Source organism: Lolium rigidum, chromosome 2 (assembly GCF_022539505.1).
Source record: "Lolium rigidum isolate FL_2022 chromosome 2, APGP_CSIRO_Lrig_0.1, whole genome shotgun sequence".
Classification (NCBI taxonomy): Eukaryota; Viridiplantae; Streptophyta; class Magnoliopsida; order Poales; family Poaceae; genus Lolium; species Lolium rigidum.
This window is the reverse complement of record NC_061509.1, coordinates 254,462,487-254,482,622: the sequence shown is the minus strand read 5'-3', so window position 1 is coordinate 254,482,622 and position 20,136 is coordinate 254,462,487. Positions and strand designations below refer to the sequence as shown.

The 20,136-nt window shown below is 45.6% G+C and overlaps 2 protein-coding genes across 2 annotated transcripts; one reads left to right on the top strand and one right to left on the bottom strand.

The window, feature by feature from the left end:
- Nucleotides 1–1,689: 1,689 nt before the first annotated feature.
- LOC124688580 lies at nucleotides 1,690–3,305 on the top strand. Its single transcript, XM_047222242.1, has 5 exons — nucleotides 1,690–1,807; nucleotides 2,517–2,819; nucleotides 2,918–2,961; nucleotides 3,043–3,105; nucleotides 3,233–3,305. Exons 1-5 carry the CDS (start codon nucleotides 1,690–1,692, stop codon nucleotides 3,296–3,298), a joined length of 594 nt encoding a protein of 197 aa, XP_047078198.1. The 3' UTR covers nucleotides 3,299–3,305.
- Nucleotides 3,306–3,671: 366 nt separating this feature from the next.
- Nucleotides 3,672–7,187, bottom strand: LOC124693283 (receptor kinase-like protein Xa21). Its single transcript, XM_047226759.1, has 2 exons — nucleotides 4,315–7,187; nucleotides 3,672–4,184 (listed from the first exon to the last, which is right to left on the bottom strand). The coding sequence occupies exons 1-2, from the start codon at nucleotides 7,145–7,147 to the stop codon at nucleotides 3,808–3,810; spliced, it is 3,210 nt and encodes a 1,069-aa protein (XP_047082715.1). The 5' UTR covers nucleotides 7,148–7,187; the 3' UTR covers nucleotides 3,672–3,807.
- Between the last annotated feature and the right edge of the window lie 12,949 nt (nucleotides 7,188–20,136).

Here is a 20,136-nt window from a genome sequence, read left to right as displayed (position 1 = left end):
TATGGATATATGGTCAAGACAAGAAGGAAAAATTGTCGGACAATGAAACTTATGACGATTACTAGTGTGTATTATCCATGTGAACTTTGTGCGCTACTCCTAGCTAGTATTTGCGTATATCTCTGTGTATGTCAAATTATGCTAGGATTTGAGATTGTGAACTTAATATGTATCCACAAATCCTTTCACCAAGGTTGTATGCATCCCCCTCGGCCCAACATCTTCCCCAAGATTGTATACACCAATGAGCTCCTCTTTCCATATCAAAATCACTAGAAGCTCCCATCCATTGTTACCATCCAGGGCCGGATCTAGCATCCCTCCTTCCTAGGGAGCCGCCTAGGTTTCCAGGAGGTGAATCTGCTTGCGATACATGGCGCTCAACTAATTTTCTCCCAAAAAATTAGAATCTTAAACATGTTTGCCAAGGCGTCCAGAAGTTTCTGGGCCAGCCAACGATCCCGGATGTGGAGAAAGAGGAACTCAAAGGAATACGGTACTAGTCATAGGCACCTATGAGTAGTCGAAAAATCAAACTAGCATGTAAGCGAACATCACTAGAAAGAATAATTGCTATCAACCATAGGTTATGTTGCTAGTGTTTGTGTGTGTGCGCATGCGTGCGTGTGCGTGTGTGGGCATGTGTGTGCGCATGTGTGCATGTGTGTGTGCGTGTGTGTGTGTGTGGGGTTAAATCCGTGTTTTTTAAGAACAAATAGTTGTTACAGTTTTTAGATGAATAACTGTTAGGGTTGCTAATAGGATAGTAGTAGGTATCCCTTTTATTATGTTTAAGTGGAAGAGATATAGCCTCTCTAATTAACCTATATTCAAGTTTTCGACCATGATCTCCTCCAATCAATTCTCATACAATTCCTTTTTTTTCTCTGGTATGATTGGTTCTAGGTGTTGGATTATTATTTTTATTTTGAGGAGCACAAATACAATTTCAACAATCCTAATAGCTCAATGAGCTGGTTATGTGCGAGATGGTCAATGATGGAAAACACAAGAAGTGTCAATTTTTGGAGATCCGCATGTCTTAGCTACGAATGAGCTATGAACAAAATAGAAATAGTTGTTACTTGACTCAATAATAAATTTGTAACCACAATTCTCAAATTTAACTTTCACACCTTTTATCCTAAGTGTAACTATTTTGCTTCCATAATTCATGCGGAATGGAAATGGTCTGATTTGACATTATATGAATTTTGGGTGGAGAAGGTAAATTATAAAATTATACTCCCTCTGATCCATCATAATGGTCGTGGTTTTAATATAGTTTTAGTCAAATTTAAAATAAAACTATGACTTATTATGAATTGAAGGGAGTATTTTTTCTAAAATTGCTATCAATTGTGAACAATGGAAAGACTAAGTTTAGAAACAAAGGTTATAAAAACAGTGGATGTTTTGTCGGCCAAAATAAAAATTTCTTTTCGGTGATTAATATGCAAAAAATAGCGGATCTGTGGTGGGTTGGAATTGGGATTCCAAGCAGCCTTTTCTTAGCCCAGTTTAATATACTTCTGGGCCGAATTTACATTTGGTTTATGGACAGAACATACCTTCAAAACGAGGCCTCTGTTGCAGATCTCCTCATTTTTTCCCCATCCATCGGCGCTTTCCAGTTCAAATCAACCTCGCGAGTTTTCCCCTCGAGACCCCAAATCAACCTACGAGGCGATGGCGCCGAGGAGGAAGCGGAAGGCTGCTCCCGCCGCCAAGCAGAAGCTGCCCCCGCCGCCGCCCGGCCCCGACGCACCGGTGCAGGAGCAACTGCACTGGCTCGCCGACCAAGAGAGTAAGTACCTCCGAGCCCTATCTCCCTCCCTGCTCCTCCCCAGTCCCCACCCACCCCGCGCTCAATTTCTGAACTCCATTCTAGGTTTGAGTTCTCTGGATAGCTGCACTGGGCAGTGAGACCTCGATAATCGCAAAGCAGGATCGACTCCCATATCATGATTACGGACGCATCACAGACCAGTTTTACTGCTTTAGCTCATGTTGCTAGTCTCTGCATAAATCGTCTATTAATACGTAGATAAGCTATGATTCATATCATTGGGGAAGCAACACTAATACGCAATATCATTTTCATGCTGGCTTTGGTTCAAGCCTGCTTGGAAGGATTCAGCATCCACAGTTCGTCAGAAGATGTAATGACGTCATTCCAGTTGTCCTCACATTTAGTAGGATACATAAAGTTGGCAATTCAGGTTGAACTTTGTGAAATCTAACGTGAAAGGGAAGATTTGTAACATAATGCAAATAAAACATGGGACTGAAGTGTTAATGCCAATTCCCTTTCTTATTCTCTTGGCAGTCTGCTTTATTATGCCTTATGCCTTATAAATCTTCCGCTGTGATAATGTTCAGGGAAATTTCCTCCTGCTATTTAGTGTCAAACCTGAATTTTACTGATGAGAATGCATGCCACTGAGGCACTGACCATTTTACTTCATGCAACGATTTGGATTCTGCTTCTAATCTTGTCTCTGAAATGAATATAGTTGAACGTCGGAAGGCTGCCATCAGAGCCATTCAAGCAGCAGAGAATGAGAGTGTACTTTCCCGGCTGCATTTGGTGCGATCCTACATTTCGATGGAGCAACAGGAAACATGGGCCTTGCAATTTTTTCAGGAGAATTTGCCCAACGTGTCTGTTGTAAGGAACGAGCAGCAAGATGAGCTTGAGTTGACATGGAAAGGGTGGGATCATTACATAAATGGAGACCAGAGGAATGACAAGATTTCACGATCTTCGATCACGTCGTTGGCAACTGCTTCTGGTTTTCATTTCTCAGGAGATTCAGGTTCAAGTGTTATCTACTTGTTGCTGATCAGATACTTTTGTAGGCAATAATAAATCAGCTGGCCTGGATGATCTTCTCACCTTATATGATGTGTGCAGTACAGAAGAACTTCATTGAGAGTAGTTTTGATCTTAACAACTTTGTAAGTATTTCCTTGTATAGTGATATCAGATAGTTTTGCTCTACGCATCACAATTCCTTACCATTCTCTGTTGTTTTAAAGACTTGGAGTGAGCTACCCGAAGGCCAAATGACAGAAGCAGGGGATTCTGTACAGACACCCGGGGTTTGTGTTTAACCCTCTAGATATGAAATGCTATATTATTATTATAACTCTGGAAGATCAAATAAATAATTTGATCTTGAATCACCTTTTAAGCATACGTATTGCGGTGTAACATAATCCTGAACAGGCTACGAGTACTCGACTCTCTTTTGGCATGATACCAAAAACTGTAAGATTACCCAAGAAATGGTGAGGTGCTCTTATCGGTGCACGGTTCACCTCTTGGAATGTACAAAGAAGAAAATCTTGCAGCTATTACTGGTATTTACTGATATTTTCTTGCTCATGATATCAGAACCATCTCTTATTGCATGTTTTGTTGCTGATGAAAAACATGTTGCAGAATCTGGAAATGGAAGTGAAGATCCTGCCATATGATGCCAGTGGTCATTTACTGTACTAGTAAGAATGCTACGCATTTGCACCCCCATTTTCATAGTTAATTAATATTTTATCTCCATTGCAGGAGCTTAACCAGCCCTTGACATAAGGTTAGGAGTTTGATGCTGCATCCCTATTGACTGAGGCTGGGACTATCCTTTGTGTTTTGTGAGAAACAACGTAGGTACCAGAAAGGGGCTGATCGATTCAGCTCTTACACTGTTTATTTATGAATAATATTAGTACTTAATTACAAAATAGTACAATGAAAGCTTGTCTTGTTGGTAGACACCTGGTTCGCCAATGCTGCACTTATTTGTTTTATGAGTTGAGCTCATCCCTTACTGCGATTAGGTTGTTATGAACGTCGTGTGCATTTGGCCGATCTCTTGGAGAGTCGCTAGAGCACATAAGGCCAATTTTGAGAAGCTTAACGATGCATCTTTGCACCTGTGCAATCGCAGGCTGTTCTTGTACTTTCGAGGCATGGTTGGGTTGCTCAGACTCGAAATGTGCCAGAATGTCGGGGTCTACTACTTCAGTATAATGTGGATATGATTCATCCACATACTTGTGAAGTGTTAGACCATCTTTGAACAGTCCATGAGTAGGGCGCTTCCTTGTGAGCAATTCCAGAATAATAATACCAAAGCTATAAATATCACCACCGGTAGAAATTCTGCTGCCTGTGGCATACTCTGCAAGAGATTATTGATTCATAAGAAAGTTAGTTGTCGATTCAAAACACGAATTATATACTGCAGACTGGTGACTTATAAGGGAAAAAAACTTTTTTTTTCGAGAAGGGGAAAAAAGCTTTCAACTCACCAGGTGCAATGTATCCCGCAGATCCTCTGGGTCCAACAAAGCTCGTGGGCATGTTATGCCCTGCAGAAGAATAGCAGCCAGGGAGAAACCTTGCCAGACCGAAGTCACAAACATGGGCGCTGTTATTGTCGTCAAAAAGAATATTGCTTGGCTTCAGGTCACAGTGGACCAATGGTTGGGCACACTGATTATGGAGATAATCTAAAGCAGAAGCTATGTCCACTGCTATGCATATCCTTGCAGCCAGGGTCAAATCAGCATAACGGTGAAAGTTGTCATGAAACCGACTTTCAAGGGTACCATTCGCCATGAACTCAAGGACAAGAGCTTTGAATTCATTCCCCACCGGATCATATGTGGAGCACGCTGTGATCACTTTCACAAGGTTTCGGTGGCGTATGTACCTTAAAGCGTCACACTCAGAGATGAAGCTATCAGAGGCTCCATATTCACCAAGTTTGAAAACTTTGATTGCAACTGGATCAGCTTCTGTATGCAGCACACCTTTGTAGACTTCACCAAATTGCCCACTGCCTACCAAATTGGAGACAGAGAAACCATTTGTTGCTTTTCTCAGGTCACTGTATGATAACACCGTCAGTTCCTTGCGGGAACGATTAAGTTTCAGGGTGCTTGTGATTTTCTGTCTTTTCCTCGAGATAATGATGACCACAAAGACAACCAAGAGTGCAGCAACCAAGGCTACAACTGCTACCAATGGTTTAAGCAAGGGATGCCTTCTCTTATGCTCGGAAGCAGAGCATAAAGGTAGTTGTAGCATCGGCTCATCCGTGCACAGCTGTGGATTGCCCTGGATAAATGCTTCACTTGCGTTAGCGAAGACTCCGGCCGTAGGAACTGGTCCATTGAGGTTGTTGAATGATAGATTTAGATATTCTAATGTCGTGAAATTCTCAAAGAAGTGTGGTATTTCCCCGGACAGTTTGTTCTGAGAGAAATCCAACTCCATGATGCCTTTCAAGTTCATCAAGGATTGTGGGATGCTTCCTTCTAGTTGGTTCCCTTCCATGTGGACGGACTGCAGGAGGAGACAACTACCCATGGTGGATGGGATTTGATCGATGAAATTGTTGTGAGATATGTTCAAAGAAATAAGATTGATCAGTCCACCAATTTCAAATGGCAGGCTGCTGTTGAGTTGGTTGTATGACAAATCAAGGTACAAACTCAATTGACGTAGACCACTGAAGAGTTCTGTAGGCACGTTTCCATGAAGCGAATTGCAAGAGAGGTTTAGTGCTAGCAAATTTGTGCACCGGGACAAATCTACTGGTATGGTTCCTGTCAGGTCATTTTCCTGTAAATTAAGCTTGTTCAGTCTATCAAGATTACCTAATGACGAAGGAATCTCTCCATACAAATGATTTCCTGATAGAACGAGCTCACTCAAATTGGATAGGTGACCAAGAGTAGAAGGTATTTTCCCAGTTAACAGGTTATCATTGAGATAAAGCATGGTGAGGTTGAGAAGGTTATCAATCTCATCCGGAATAGTTCCACTTATGTGATTGGACCCTAGATCAAGGATCTCCAGTGTTTTGGAAAGATTAGAAAGAGATGCAGGCAGCTGTCCACGTAAGTTGTTCTCAGACAAACTTACCCACCGTAACTGTGAGCAGTTGGTTAACGAGGAGAGGAACCCCCAATCTCCTGCTGCCAAGCGGTTACTGTACATCAGTACTGTGTCTAATTTTGCCAGGGATCCAAAAGACGGGATGACCCCACTGAAATTGTTTGTAGAAAGATAGATTGCCTCGAGGTTAGAGGCGTTGCCTAGCGACAGAGGGATCGGGCCCTCGAGATGATTCATGGCCATGGCCAACATCTGGAGGTTTGGGAGCGTCTTGCCCATGTCAGAAGGTAATCTTCCAACAAAAGCATTGTTTCCTAGGCCAAGGTACTGGAGCAAGGTGAAGTTGTAGACAAAGATGGGCACAATCCCGGAAAGATTATTGTATGTCAGATCAAGAAATTCCAAGCCTGAGGCTCTCACTAGAGTCCTCGGGATTGTTCCTTGCAATTGGTTACCGGCGAGCACGAGATTGGTTAGGGAAGTCAAGTTCCCTATGGTGGATGGTATCTCCCCTGAGAAGCTGTTCAAGATAAGATTAATAAGCCTAAGAACTGAAGATGAGTTGGCAGAGAGAATAGGAATCGGTCCTGACAACAGGTTCATGGAAAGATCAATCTTTTCGATTGATGGGCTGCTGAAAATGGATGCTGGGGCGGCTCCAGAGAGGCTGTTGTTCCAAAGGGAGAGAGTGCGAAGGCTGGGAAGTGAAGAACCAAGGTATGGTGGAATCTCACCTTCGAGGGAGTTGCTCCCAAGCGCGACTACCTCAAGCCCGGAGCAAGATGAGAGGTTGGCCGGTATCTTGCCGCCGAGGGCGTTGTGGCTGAGGTCAAGGTAGCGGAGTCTAGCAAGCAGGCCAAGTTCCGGCGGGATACCCCCGGTGAGCCTGTTGTTGGCCAGGTGAATTCTCGCAAGAGAAGTCAGGTTGGAGATGCATGGTGGCAGTTGGCCAGCAAGACCTTCTCCCTCGAGATCCAGCGCGACGACACGGCGCTGCGCATGCCGTTTGCTGCACGAGACGCCATGCCACTGGCAGAAATCTAGTGAAGCATTCTTGCTCCATGTGGCAAGGGCGCCTCTGGGATCCGAGAGGTTGGACTTGAGACAAAGCAGGGCCTCACGGTCCATTGTGGATTCCTTGCTGCTGGTCGTTGATGACGACAAGCTCAAACAAGTGGGAAGCAGTATGAGTGCTGCAATCACTACTAAATTGGAGAGACTACATACGGGAGTGGCCATAATGTAGGCGTGCTTGTGGCAGGGCAGTTCAACACTTGAACACGATGTTCAACTGCTCTGCTCTAGTCCGGCGTCGCGTTTTATAGCCGGCGGCCACGGTACTTGCGGCAGGGCATGAATACGACGGTCGGAGGTACCTGTGCGGCTGTGCCATTCAGAGCAAATGCGCATCTAGGAGAATAATCTGAAAAACCACCACACTATGTCATACTCGAGTCTACTTGTAGATTTTGTCTTTAAGTAAGAAAAAAATCAAATTTGGCCAAATTTAATTTTTTTGTAGCACCATATACGAATTTAAATTGGTATAAAATGAAACTAAATTTCCAAATTGATCTAGCGATACTACTGGTTTAGTGTAATAATTGTTGACACTTTTCCAATTAAAGTTGTTCTAATTAATTAGTCTATCTATATATCTATATATTATATATTATCTATTATTATACTAAAAGCAATATAAATGTGTCTAATAGAACCACCACGTTAAGCCACATGATCTAAATTGTTTTAACAGTTAGATCTAAAACTAGTGGCTATTATTTATTAAAAAAATATTAACATCTATTATATACTAAAAGCAATATAGATGTCTAATAGAGCCACCAACTTAAGCCACGTGATCTAAATTGTTTTGATCTAAAATTAGTGGCTATTACTTAATGAAGATTATTAATTATGTAGCAATGTAGTTCCGTTTGACATGATATATGTGTCCATAGTTGTTCTTTTAAACTACATCGATCAGAATTCATTAAATGTGTCGAGTAACGCCAAATTTCTTATAGGAGCAAATCCACAAACTAGAATCTTCCGAGTGACCCTAGCCACCTAGGATTTCTCACAAACCCAAGAGTAACAAGCTTGCTCGATGAACTCAAAGAAGAATGAAGTTTGGCTTGATGGGATTGTAGATCGGGGCCTCCTCTTGCTTTCCACCAAAGGGATTTGACTTTGGTTGGGTAGAAAGGGAGATCAAATTTTTTTTGGTGTTCAACAATGGTGAGAGAGAGAGAGCACAAGGATATAATATGAATAGTTACCCTAACCTCTCAAGCTAGAAAAAGGGGTATTTATAGTTCAAGGAGAAATGTGTCCGTTTGGAAAGGTTAACCTAACCGCTTAATAGTGGGTGTTTCCTATCGACTCAGGGATAAAACAATAGAGAAAATAGCGAAAATACCGTCGGTCACCACCTTCCGACCACACTTGTGAACTAAAGCATGCATATACACATAGATACCATTAGTCCACACATTAGCTTCGGTGTCATCATTAACCAAAATAATGGTCGAGGGTAAAATACCCTTACACTCACGCTGCTCCACATCCTACCCTGCCAACTCCAAATAAACGCTCTACTGCTTGTTCTCCGACTAGTGGATGAGCCAGCCGAGCGCTCCGTCGATGGCCTTGTTTCGTTTGAGGTGCAACAACAATAGTATCTGCATTGAGGCATTTCACTCCCATGTCTCTTTGCTCGTGGTCACCGTGTTTGTTTTGCCGATCCACCTGTTCCGCGTGGACATGAAATGGGTTAAAAGAAAGCCCAGGTGGATCGACGCAAAGTGAGCAGCCTATCCTCATCAACGTATTCATGACCCAACTTTACACATGCAGTGTGTTGATAGAAACGCGATGCGAACCGTTTTGGTGTCCGCCCAACTCCTCTCCCAGCCCGCCCATCATTGACACGTGGTAACAAGTAGTTCTTCATTAATATTAGGAGTACTAAATGACGATCTTTACACTGATGGTTACATGTTCAATTAACATAAACTATGACGGCCGTATGTACTCATCACCGCATGTTGTACCACAATAGGGGCTACTCGCATTCGCGCGACCTACTGGCCCGCTAGCAATGCCCTGACGGCCCGGCACCATCGAAGCTCGGCTGCGAGGCGTAAACCTCGCGCTCCTGCCGAGTCAAGCGGCGGGCAGTGTAGCCCTCCTAGCGGCGCAAGGTCATCGCCACGACTAGGATGTCCTCCAGGTCGCGGTTGTTGATGATTGTGTTCCTGCACCAACAACAGGATCTATGCAGTATTAATAGTAGCAAATATTATTTATAAATTTGTCGGATGCAAGCTTTGCAAGTGGAAATAACACAACCCCGAAGCCACGTTGTCACTGTGGCCACGTTAGAATCTTGATTGGAAATAGTCTACTCTATAGGTGGACAGTATAACGATAATTGAGAGTGGTTTAAAGTAATTAAGAATAAAGTAAATGGCTAAAGTAAATAAAAAGCATGCTGAGTGTTGTTGGAAGGAGTTGTGATATCACTAAGGAGTTCTTTGGGAGTGTAGGATCCACCACTAACATTAGTGTTATTTATGATTAAGATAAATCTATATCTTCCTTCATACTTAGAGATTCATAATAAGATGATCACAGGTAAGCCATTTGATATTTTAGTACCACTGCAATAATCGTAAGTAAGCCACTCCAATACCTCACAATTAAGGGTATCTCCATGGGTATTTATATGAGCTTAGTGAATCCCTTATAATTCCTGTCACCCACATGAATAGCACACCGGTACATTATGTCACTTAGCACAATACATAATACCACATGATCAATGGTAGTTTCCTCTCTAGTCCCGTAGGCAAATATTACATGGTGCAGTTCGCATAATATCTAGAGAGAATTAATGCATGCTCGTGAACTGAAATTATAGATCATCTTTATTTCATCTCATAATAGTGCTAGGGTTTCTCCGTCTCTCCCCTAGAACAAAGCAACTACTCTTGTATGAAGGCAATCAACATCATCACAATAATATGAATGGGATACATAGGTATGAATGTATGAATGCATACAAGTGCAAATTCACAATATGATTTGGAAATACAACCAAGTAAACAAGGGGATCGGTGATGGAGACGATGTTGATGATGATGACGATGGAGATCGATGCGGAGGCCTTCTACGTCCCTTATCCTTCTGTGTGGTGGTGATGGTGGAGATCTGCATGCAAGCGGCTATGGAGGCCGCAGGGCTCCATCATGGAGGTATGTTGATGGATTCTCCCTTGGTGGCTAGGTTTCCCCCTCTTTAAATAGGCTTATGGAGGTTGGTTTTGCGATTTTGGTTAGCTCCATAGCGAATATGCCCGTCGTCCCTTCACAAATGGTGTTCCATCTCACTAAACATATACCGATGCTCGTTAACCTTGCAGTAGCTTTACTGTTTCAACCGTCATTCCTTAATACGAACTTCGATTTGGGTGTTCTTTTTCTCGTTGAACTCTTATGGACGAGAGCTACAACAACATAGTATTGAATCTTTAGTATGAGAAGATGGAAAATTTGTCTTTTTCCACACTCATATGGCCAAGTCTTGTGTGTGCAACTTCTCCATATTGCATCATGTTGGCTCCTCTTTCCTTTCTTTATCCATAATTGTTCATAACATGTACACACATGTCAAAGACAAGGAAAAATAATTAAATTCTAATAAAAACTAATACTTGTGCAAAACTCATATGAAAATGAATGTGAACTAGTAATCATGCATAATATGCATAGGTTAGATAGATCATGATAAGAGTGGCAATATGAATTTTGTATGCTTAAATATGCGTCATAATTGCACTCATTAGTTGTTCGCATCCTCCTCCACAATGTGCCGCGCCTGGATCTCCGCCAGAGAAGGATACCAGTGGGACCTATCGGCATGTAGGCCCGCCTTCGTGTCGGCATAGTAGCGGGCTTGGTCCCGCGCCACGTCCTCCAACGCCTCAACCATCGCCGAGGCTGCCTCCTTCATCTCCCGATTCTCCCGATCCACACGCTGCTGCCCCCTCCGCCTCGTCGTCATCGCATGCTCGTGCGTCACGCGGTGAACCGCTGCCGGGGACGACAACTCGGCCACCCGCATGATGTCCCGATGGCCGTAGAGGGCATATGTGTCCACCTCGATGAGCTGTGGAGTGGTTAGCATCCCGCGGGACGGTCTCGAACGGCGCGAGAAGCACCCGCAACTCGTCATATCCATGGCCTCCTCATCCACAAAGTCGTCGAGGTCGATGCCATCGTTATCGCCGAGCCCATCGAGGTCCGGTGCGTTGTCATCATTTTTTAGGTCGGCGAGGTTGATGGCAACGCCGCCATGTCCATGGCCGGGGCGGTTGTGCCGCGGTCCCCCCAACGCGCATCGATGTCGACCGTGCATGGCGGAGTAGCGACTCCATGAAGAGCAGGTTCCTCTCCTCGAAGATGGCATCATGTGCCGCCTCCACCTCCTCTGCCTCGTCCTGGCGGGAGTACGCGGCTATCTCCTCCGCCTCGAACGCCGCCCTCGCGGTGAGCTCCGTTGAGTTCGGATCGTCTGAGTAGCGGGTGCGCGCCATCTCGGCGAAGAGGCTCCAGGTGCGGTCGTGCTCAGCCCTCGGTGCTAGCTAGGATTTTGCCCTCATCGTCACGGCAACACCATCCATTCATAACCGCTGCGAGGGCCGCAAAGGCCCGCGCACGCCCTTTCCCGCGTATGGGAATCGAGCGGTCACACACGGGAATCGACTCACCCATCGTTGACGGTGGTAAAAGAAAGAGTCGGGCCGCTTGGTTGGCCTTGACGTAAACGAACATGCAGACCGATTCAGCGGCCCGACCCAAACGGAGTGAAACGGACACAATTGGTGTCGAATTGCATCGGCCGAAGATGCCGTAAGTTTTTTAAAAGAACTTATTCCTTTATAATAGATAGAAAAAAAAACCCAATTCACACATGTGAGGACCGAGAGATGTTAGGTTTAGGCATCCACCACCGGCTGGTGCAGTCGTTAGTAAGCCAAAGGCGACGTCCGCAGACTTGAAGATATATCATCATCTCACCACTGAAAAAAATTGTGGTCTCTTTCCTTCGAGACGCTCCACATCGTATAAATGTGGTCGCCACTCTCTTCCTTGACTTGATCGATTGATGTCGGGGACGCAAGAAAATTTCTTTGGCTGCCCCAATTATCACAGATGATTCTTTATCGCAGCATGCGTGGAGACTGAAACCTTGGACGCGGGTGACTACTTTTCGTATTGGTGTCTTATCTCAGAGCGATAATGTTGACTAAAAGAATGAATGGTCCGCTTGGTAGTGCTATCAGGACTGTTGCATTGCACACAAGCAATTACCGCTGCTGCTTGATTAGCACTGTCACAGCTTACATCAGAGAGTACGCGTCTAGGGGGCATGCATTTGTCAACATTGGTGTTCAATAAGTCTCATCAAGACGACTTGTGCAGTAAAACCCACATCATTTCAATGAACAGCCTACATAAAGTTTGTCGGGTAGGGCGACAAGAGATCAGAAGACTGTCTTGTACATGTAGAGCGAAGTTGGAAAATCTTCGGGAGTTGACTGACCAGGACCACGAGTCGTCGGGAACTCGAAATGGACGTCTCTGCCACCGATAACTTGGGTGCGTTTGGTAGTATGCATGCTTCCTGGCTCGCATCGGGTCAGCAATTTTTGGTCCGTTTGATTGTCTGGGCTGAGCTGCATTCTTGCATGAATCTGTTATCAAAGCACCCCTCGAACTGGTCCTGGAGGAACGCTCGGAATGGCAGTTTCTCCAGGGCTATTCCCGTTCTCGCGCCACTTTGTCTCGAGCGATGCAACGGCTACACAAGCTGTTCCTTCCGCTCACTCTCCCTTAGGCTACTCCACACACGCTCTCTCAAATCAACACAAACATAGTCCGAATCGAAATAAGATCTACACGGAAAAAAATGCGTGTCGATGATACGAACCAATTTCCACAATTGATTTCGAGTTTCATCAGGCGTAGATCGTCAATTTCGTGTATGAAGTTTTAAGTGAGTTTTGTCAAATTTGTCGCACACGCTCAACCGTTTGAGATTTCCTTTCAGGAGTAGGTTCACCTTACTATTCCGCATGACTTTCATGTTGAAAGGTTTTTGTTTCGGTGTACATACGCTGATACATAATTGACTCACAAGTATACTACAATCTGTACGTATGTGTGACTAAGGCTTAAAGTACTTTTGCTCAACTTCTCGGGCGCCATCTTTATGGATGACGACGTGGTGATGATAGGTGATAAGTGAGAGGTGATAATCCATGGTGGTGGACTCATGGTGGTGTTCGTCTTCGTGGTCGGCGACATGCTGTGACCGACGTGACCGACGGTGTCATGGTGATGTTCGTCTTCATGGTCGACGATGTGCCCATACTTGTGACCGGCGTCACTGGCGGTGTCCTGGTGGTGTTCGTCTTCGTGGTCGGCGACATGGTGATGCTTGTGACCGAAGTCACCGATGTTGTCATGGTGGTGTTCGTCTTCGTGGTCGGCGACGTGCCCATGCGTGTGACCGACGTCACCGATGGTGTCATGGTGGTCTTCGTCTTCGTGATCGGCGACGTGGTGATGATTTTGACCGACGTGAACAGCGGTGCCATCGCCGACGTGCCGAAGCTTGTGAACGGCGGTGCCATTGTGATCTTGTGATAGGTGAGGTAAGGTCACTATGTTGCCATATAGGTGAGGCTACGAAAACCATGCGACCAACCAATCAAAGTGACATTTGGATGTCACCCGATGCAACCCAACCTACCAAACGATGTGCCATTCGTGAATCGGAACTCGTCCGAAACGAGATGAGAGTCCCATCTCAACCATGATTCTCATGCAGGCTACCAAACACGCCCTTGGTTAGTGCAGATGCATGCATACTAGTCTTTCAATAATATATGCATGGCAGTTGGCAAAATCGTTTTAAGTGACGTGATAAAACTGGGTGGAGCCGCATTTATTTTTATAATTTTTTGTAGAAACAAAAAGAATATAGAAACCTAGGAAACAAATGGAAACAAATATTGTCAGAAACAAATAGGGACTGAATACGGTGCGGATACGGAGCGGTGCAGATGTTCGCCAGAATAATGAGTGCCCTTGAATCATGAAAAAAAAAACATAAAAAACAAGCAAATCAATAAACTTGTTCCATAATTCTGGTATGTCGCTCGTTTTACAAGATAATAGGGAAATTGCCGAACAATGGAAGCCTCCTTGAATGCATGGAGGTATTACATGGTTGTTTGTTTAGGGATGGGCCGCTTTCAAAGTTTGGCTTAGCAAGGTCATGCAATGAAATTGTTGGATTGAGTGATGCAGATCAAACCTAGAACAGAAATTTCATATTAGCCGGAAATAGAAATTCTGTCTCCGTGTCTCTTCTGCCGGAAAATGTTGTTCCGTCTACGTATCCACCCAAAAGTTTTCATTTCCGTTTTGTGAAATTTCGTTTCTGTTTTCCTATTGTCATTCTATCTTTTTTCTCCAGAAAATTCAGAAACCCAAAACGGAAAATGTTGTTCCGTTTTCATTTGCTTGCTCTTAACCTCTTAGGGCATCTTCAGTGGGGCAACCCAAAACGGTGATCCAAATGGTCTGTTTAGGTCTCGTCGTGGACATAATTTGGGACATGGTCCGGCTGGCCATGCCAGTGCGCCCAGCGGTTGACCCATTCGGTACAGTGTAGGGGCAATTGCTTATTGCATACATATTTGGAGACAAATTTGCTCGAAGCAAATTGCTACAATAAACTAGAACTCAATAAAAATATAGCAGGAGACTAAATCGTCTTCATCTTGTCTTCTCCTAGTCATCCTCATTGGTGTGGTAGTGGCGGCGACACATGGTCTTGTCGAATACCTTGACGGTGAGCATGATGTGGCTGTTGCACTTGAAGATTACAAAGTCCCGACTTAAACAGCGTGCGCGCGGGCAAAGCACCTCCATCCGTTGTGGAGGAACATCTGACCTTGGCCGTCGAACATCACCCCCACGTACCACAGGCTAGTCGCCCCGCCAACACACACATGACGATGTCGTGGGGCTCTTGACCATCGACGATTTACACGAACCTACGGGGCAACCGCAACCTATCCTACTCCATGCCCACGGGGACGGCGGTGGCTGACTTTGGCCTCTCCCACCACGCATTCCTCGGAGGCCTCGGCCACGCCCAGGGCCCGGTGGCCATCCTAGCCGCCCTCTCCTCGATCCTATGCCGCCAGCCATGGCTGCGTAGATGCCTGTGGTGGTGGTCGGGAAGGAAGAAGATGCTGCTTTTGAAGAAAATGGTCGCTAGCCTACTTAAAATGTCAGGGCATTGGATGCCGACGCGGAGGCCGAAACTACGGGCATTGATGAAGGCAGGCAGCTATCGCAGAAGTTGGGCGGCGCGGCTCGAGCAGACGTCGGGCGGTGCGGGCAGCTTTGGAATCAACTTACTTCCATTGATGACTAAAGGAAGAAAGCCGTTAGGACGATGCCATGCGGGCCCTTGGTCCACACGGGAGGACACACGCGCTCAGAGATGCATCGGCTCCCCAAATTTGTTGCACTAATAGATCACGCCGGAAGGATCGGTTCGTTTGGGTCATCCCGCTTTAGCGTGCGCGGCCAGCAAGTCTGTTTGCGCGAACCATTTCAAATGCACAAGCATTAGTTGGATCGCCCGCTGAAGATGCCGTAACATGTCACGATAGAAAGTTGGAGACGTCCTTAACATATCACGTTAGAAAGTTGAAGATGCCTTTAACATGTCAAGATAGAAAGTTTGTCGGGTGGAGCGACAAAGGATCAGAAGACTGCCGTATCCGTGTGCATGTAGAGCGCAGTTGGCGAATCCTTGGAGTTGACCGGCCTGGAGTCGTCGGAAACTCATAATAATGGATGTTTCTTCGGCCACCCCAAGCTGTTAGGGTGTGTTTGGTTGCCTGCATCTCCCTTGACTCGTATCGGGTCAGCAATTTTTGGCCCGTTTGGATGCCTGCAGCTCACTGCGTTCTTGCATTAATTGGGTTTTAAAGCACCTCCGGGATAGGCTTTGGAGGAACACTCGGAATGGCAGTTTCTCCAGGGCCAGGCCCGTTGTGGCCAGAAGCCTGCACGCGTGGAGAAGGGAGGCGGAAACGCCGCGTCCCTTCGGGAACACGCACCATAATTAGCCTCACCGCTCCCATCTCCTTCCTCTCACTCGCGACCGCACTCTCACCTCTATCAAACTGTCACATCACCCGGCGGTTCCCCTCCCGCCGACCAATCCACCGCACCGACGTACGGAGGAGCACCGCTACCGAAGGAGGAGACATCGGCGAGCAGCACCGCGACATCGGCCGCAATCTGCTCCGTAGTCTTCATCGGCATCTCGACTTCGCCCACGACCTCGAGCTCGTCCTCGGCTGGAACAATGGCGGTAACGACCTCTCCTTATCACCTTCGTACTCGTTCTGGCAGAACATGCCATTCTCGGGCATTTCCGACGACATGCACATTAGATCTTCTAGAGTTTCCATTAGGATAGCAGTCGGATTGACGTTTGCAAGGTGTTCGTCCCCATTTCTTGATGTTCTTGTCCAGTTCTTGCTGTTGACGATCTCGATTAGCTTAGATCTGTTACTCTAGTATCGAATGCGGTAGATCCTTCCTAGATCGGGCTTTGGATTGCTGAAACTGGCAGATCTTACTGTGCATGCAAAGAGTGGAAGGGTTTTTTGTGCTGGGGTTTAGCATGTTGAGATTGCTGTGCGGAATGAGTCGCGGTATATTGTTGTAGATTGTGTAGTTTCTGATTGAACTAGGCCGATGATTGTAACCAGTAATCATAGTGTGAGGAGGTGATTGATCAGAACCTATGGCATAACTAAACATCACCATGCCATTGGTTCATATCAAACATCTCCTCCATATGTCCTCATTATATGAGGCCTGTGCTGCCTTGCTTTCCATGTTTGTACTTCTTCAGTTGTTCAATGGCCAATGATTGAACAATGACACACTGGAAAGCAGAGTGCTGCCCTCAAACGTAGTCGTGTGTGCCATATTACTTGCACACTAGGCTTAGTTTGCGGATAATCCCTTTGCCTGCTGTGTGATCCAATATATGAGGCATCATTTTGTTTGTCTAGTGCATTGGCCAATGATTCAACAATGGCACACTGGAAGGCAAGGTGCTGCCCTCAAACTTAGTCGTGTGTGCCATATGACTTGCACACTAGACTTAGTTTGCAGGCAGTCCCTTTGCATGCCATGTGATCCTACATATATGAGGCCTCGTTTTGGTTTGTCTAGTGCATTGGCCAATGATTGAACAATGGCACACTAGAAGGCAAGGTGCTACCATCGAACTTAGTCGTGGGTGTGTGATATCTTGCAACCTAGACTTAGTTTGAGGGCAGTCCCTTGAGCTACCGTGTGATCCAATGTATGAGGCATCACATGTTTCCAATGTTTGTTTTCATCTATATATACTTGTGAGCAGGCACACCTCTAATGGCATGTGTTCTTGTGGCAGACTGAGAAGCTCAAGCTTGGGTCACATGAGACCCCCGACGAGGGACCGTCCAAGAAGCGAAGGGCGGCTAACGTCGGCCACTTCTAGCCGGACGTAGGGCCGGACCAGTTCCTGCGCATCGTCTTCAAGCCAACCTTCAACCGGCTACGAATCCCTCATAATTTCGTCAGGTGGTTCGGAGAAATCCCTTCGAACATCATCATCACCACCAACACTGGCTGCTATTGGAGGATGACTATGGTGAGAGAAGGCGATGACGCATACATCGACCAGGGGTGGGCGGCCTTCGCCGTCGCTCATCAGCTGCAGATAGGCCAGTTCCTCGTCTTCAAGAAGGTGTCCACCTTCTAGTACAATGTGGTCATCTTCGACTACACCTGCACTGAGGTGATGACCATGTGCCGTTACCATGGCGACGCGACCAGGTGTGTCGTCTTCCAAAGTCATGTCTGAAGCTCCTGGTCTGTGTGTACTTGTTGTTCCAGTCGTCTGTTCAACTATGATCGTCTATGGTGAGTCGTGAACTATGATCGTCCTGTGTCGTGAACTATGACCGTGTTTGAACTATTATCAGTGCTAAGTTTGTATGAACTGTGAATTGTGTTCTTGCTTGTGTTGTTGATCGCTGGTAACCTCACCACCGAAGGTAAGAGGTAAGCAGAAGCAGTTTCTGGGTTGCAACCAAACAACATGGGCGCCGTTCTGGGCTGCTACAAGACCTGAAAACCGACCTACCAAACGGGCAGAGCCCAAATCTCGATGGGGCCGAAAAAACTCTATGCATGCCACCAAACAACGTGACTTTTATGGTTCATGGTCTGTCTGCGACGCGCATGGGATTCCTTCCCGCTGCGCTAGTGGTGCAGGAAAGTGATGCAGGCTACCAAACGCGCCCTTAGTGTAGTGCAGATGCATGCATACGGGTTTACTGGTCGGAGTTCTTTAGCTTGGTGGTCACAGTTGCCGGTAGTAGCACGGCAAAGCTTTTGCAGTTCGAATCTCTAAGTTTCTGAAAATAAAACACGTGTTTGGCTTGTAGTAGACCCACATCAGTTCACTGAATAGCCTATATAAACTTTTGCTTGAATGCTGCACAAATATGCATACACACTGCTCTTCTCCAGCCACATCCCCAAATTCTAAGTTGTAAAACCCTAGCTATCGTTGTGCCTAATTCAGACCTCTCGATATGGCTTTTAGGCATCATCTTCTTCGCCTGGCTACTCTACTCGGATTGGTTGTAACCGTCCTTGCAAGCATGGGTAAAGCACTCGTTCCCTGCCTTCCTTCTCTACCAGTTTTTGAATTTTCTATTTACTACTGCTCGCGGGAGCAAAGCTCGCTCGAATTGGATATGTTATAGCTGATGCTAGCTCATGCAGGGGGGCATTCGGAGGGTGGTCCTCGTGGTAAGAATCCCTTGTGCTGCAGAGCCAATTCAAATTGTTGCCGATCCAAATGATCCAGATATCCAGGATCCATATTGTATAGGGTGCAAGATCGAGTTTTCCCGCACGTCAGAATTATCGGCAGGCCAAGGTTTCTCGGTTCTTTGAAAGCTTGTGCTCCATCGTACCTTCGTGTATTTGTTACTCCCTTCAGTTCAAGTAATTGCCCCAAAGTAGATGTATCCAAAGCTGTGGACGTATCTAAGATACATCCACTTTTTGGCAATTATTTTGAGTCTGAGGGAGTAGCATAATTTTGTGCGCAAACGTTCTTTTCTTGATTTTATAAAGGTCTACATGACCCTGTAGTCTGTATTGCTCTCAGCGTGCCGAAGTCTACGTCAGAGCGAGTGAAGCGCATGATCCTGAAGGATATGTGGCATGTGTTAATTTAAGTTTGTTTTTCTTCAGTTCATAAATAGAAGGAGGAGAGCAAAACCTTGAAAAACTGCCGGTGCTTGAGCAGCACAAAGTCATTTGCCTTGGTTATAGGTCGTGCCTGCTGATGCGGTTGTGCTCATGCAGGGGCATCGAAAGGTCAAGGTCAGGATCCTGATCCGCATCGTCAGAATCACATCTGCTGCCGTGTCAATTTACATTGTTGCCTACCCAAATGATGCAGATAGTCCGGATCCTGATTGTATACGGTTGCACTATCGTGTTTCCCCGCGCTTCAGAATTATCGGCAGGCAAGGGTACGGTTTCTCCGTTGTTTGAGAGCTGAGACTCCATCAAATCTTCGTGTATTTGTTAGCTCTAGTACACGTGCACGTGTGCAACGCACGTCTAATAGTATAATATTTATTTTGCAGCTACATAATTTATAGTTGCATTGACTAAAAGCAATGTGTATATCTGAATACTTTTTTTGAAAAGAGGGTAAAACATTTCCTAATCATTAATTAAGATAGAAGTTTAAAAGAAAGTAAATGTACGAATACAACCCATGCCTACTCTCGCGCCGTCAAGGCACTCAAACGGTTACAACCCGCAAGGGCTCACAAGTTGGACCCATGCTTAATTCTATGGAAGAGCACCGAAGGTGGGGAGTGCTTGTTCTTGAAAACCCGAACGTTCCTCTCGTTCCAAATCTTCCACAAAGTAAGAGCATCTCTAACAGAGACTAAACTCATTGTTTCCAGTTTCGGTGATTTTGGCACTCGCACACAATAGAACCGTAAATACAAACTGACAAAACGAAATTGAAATTTC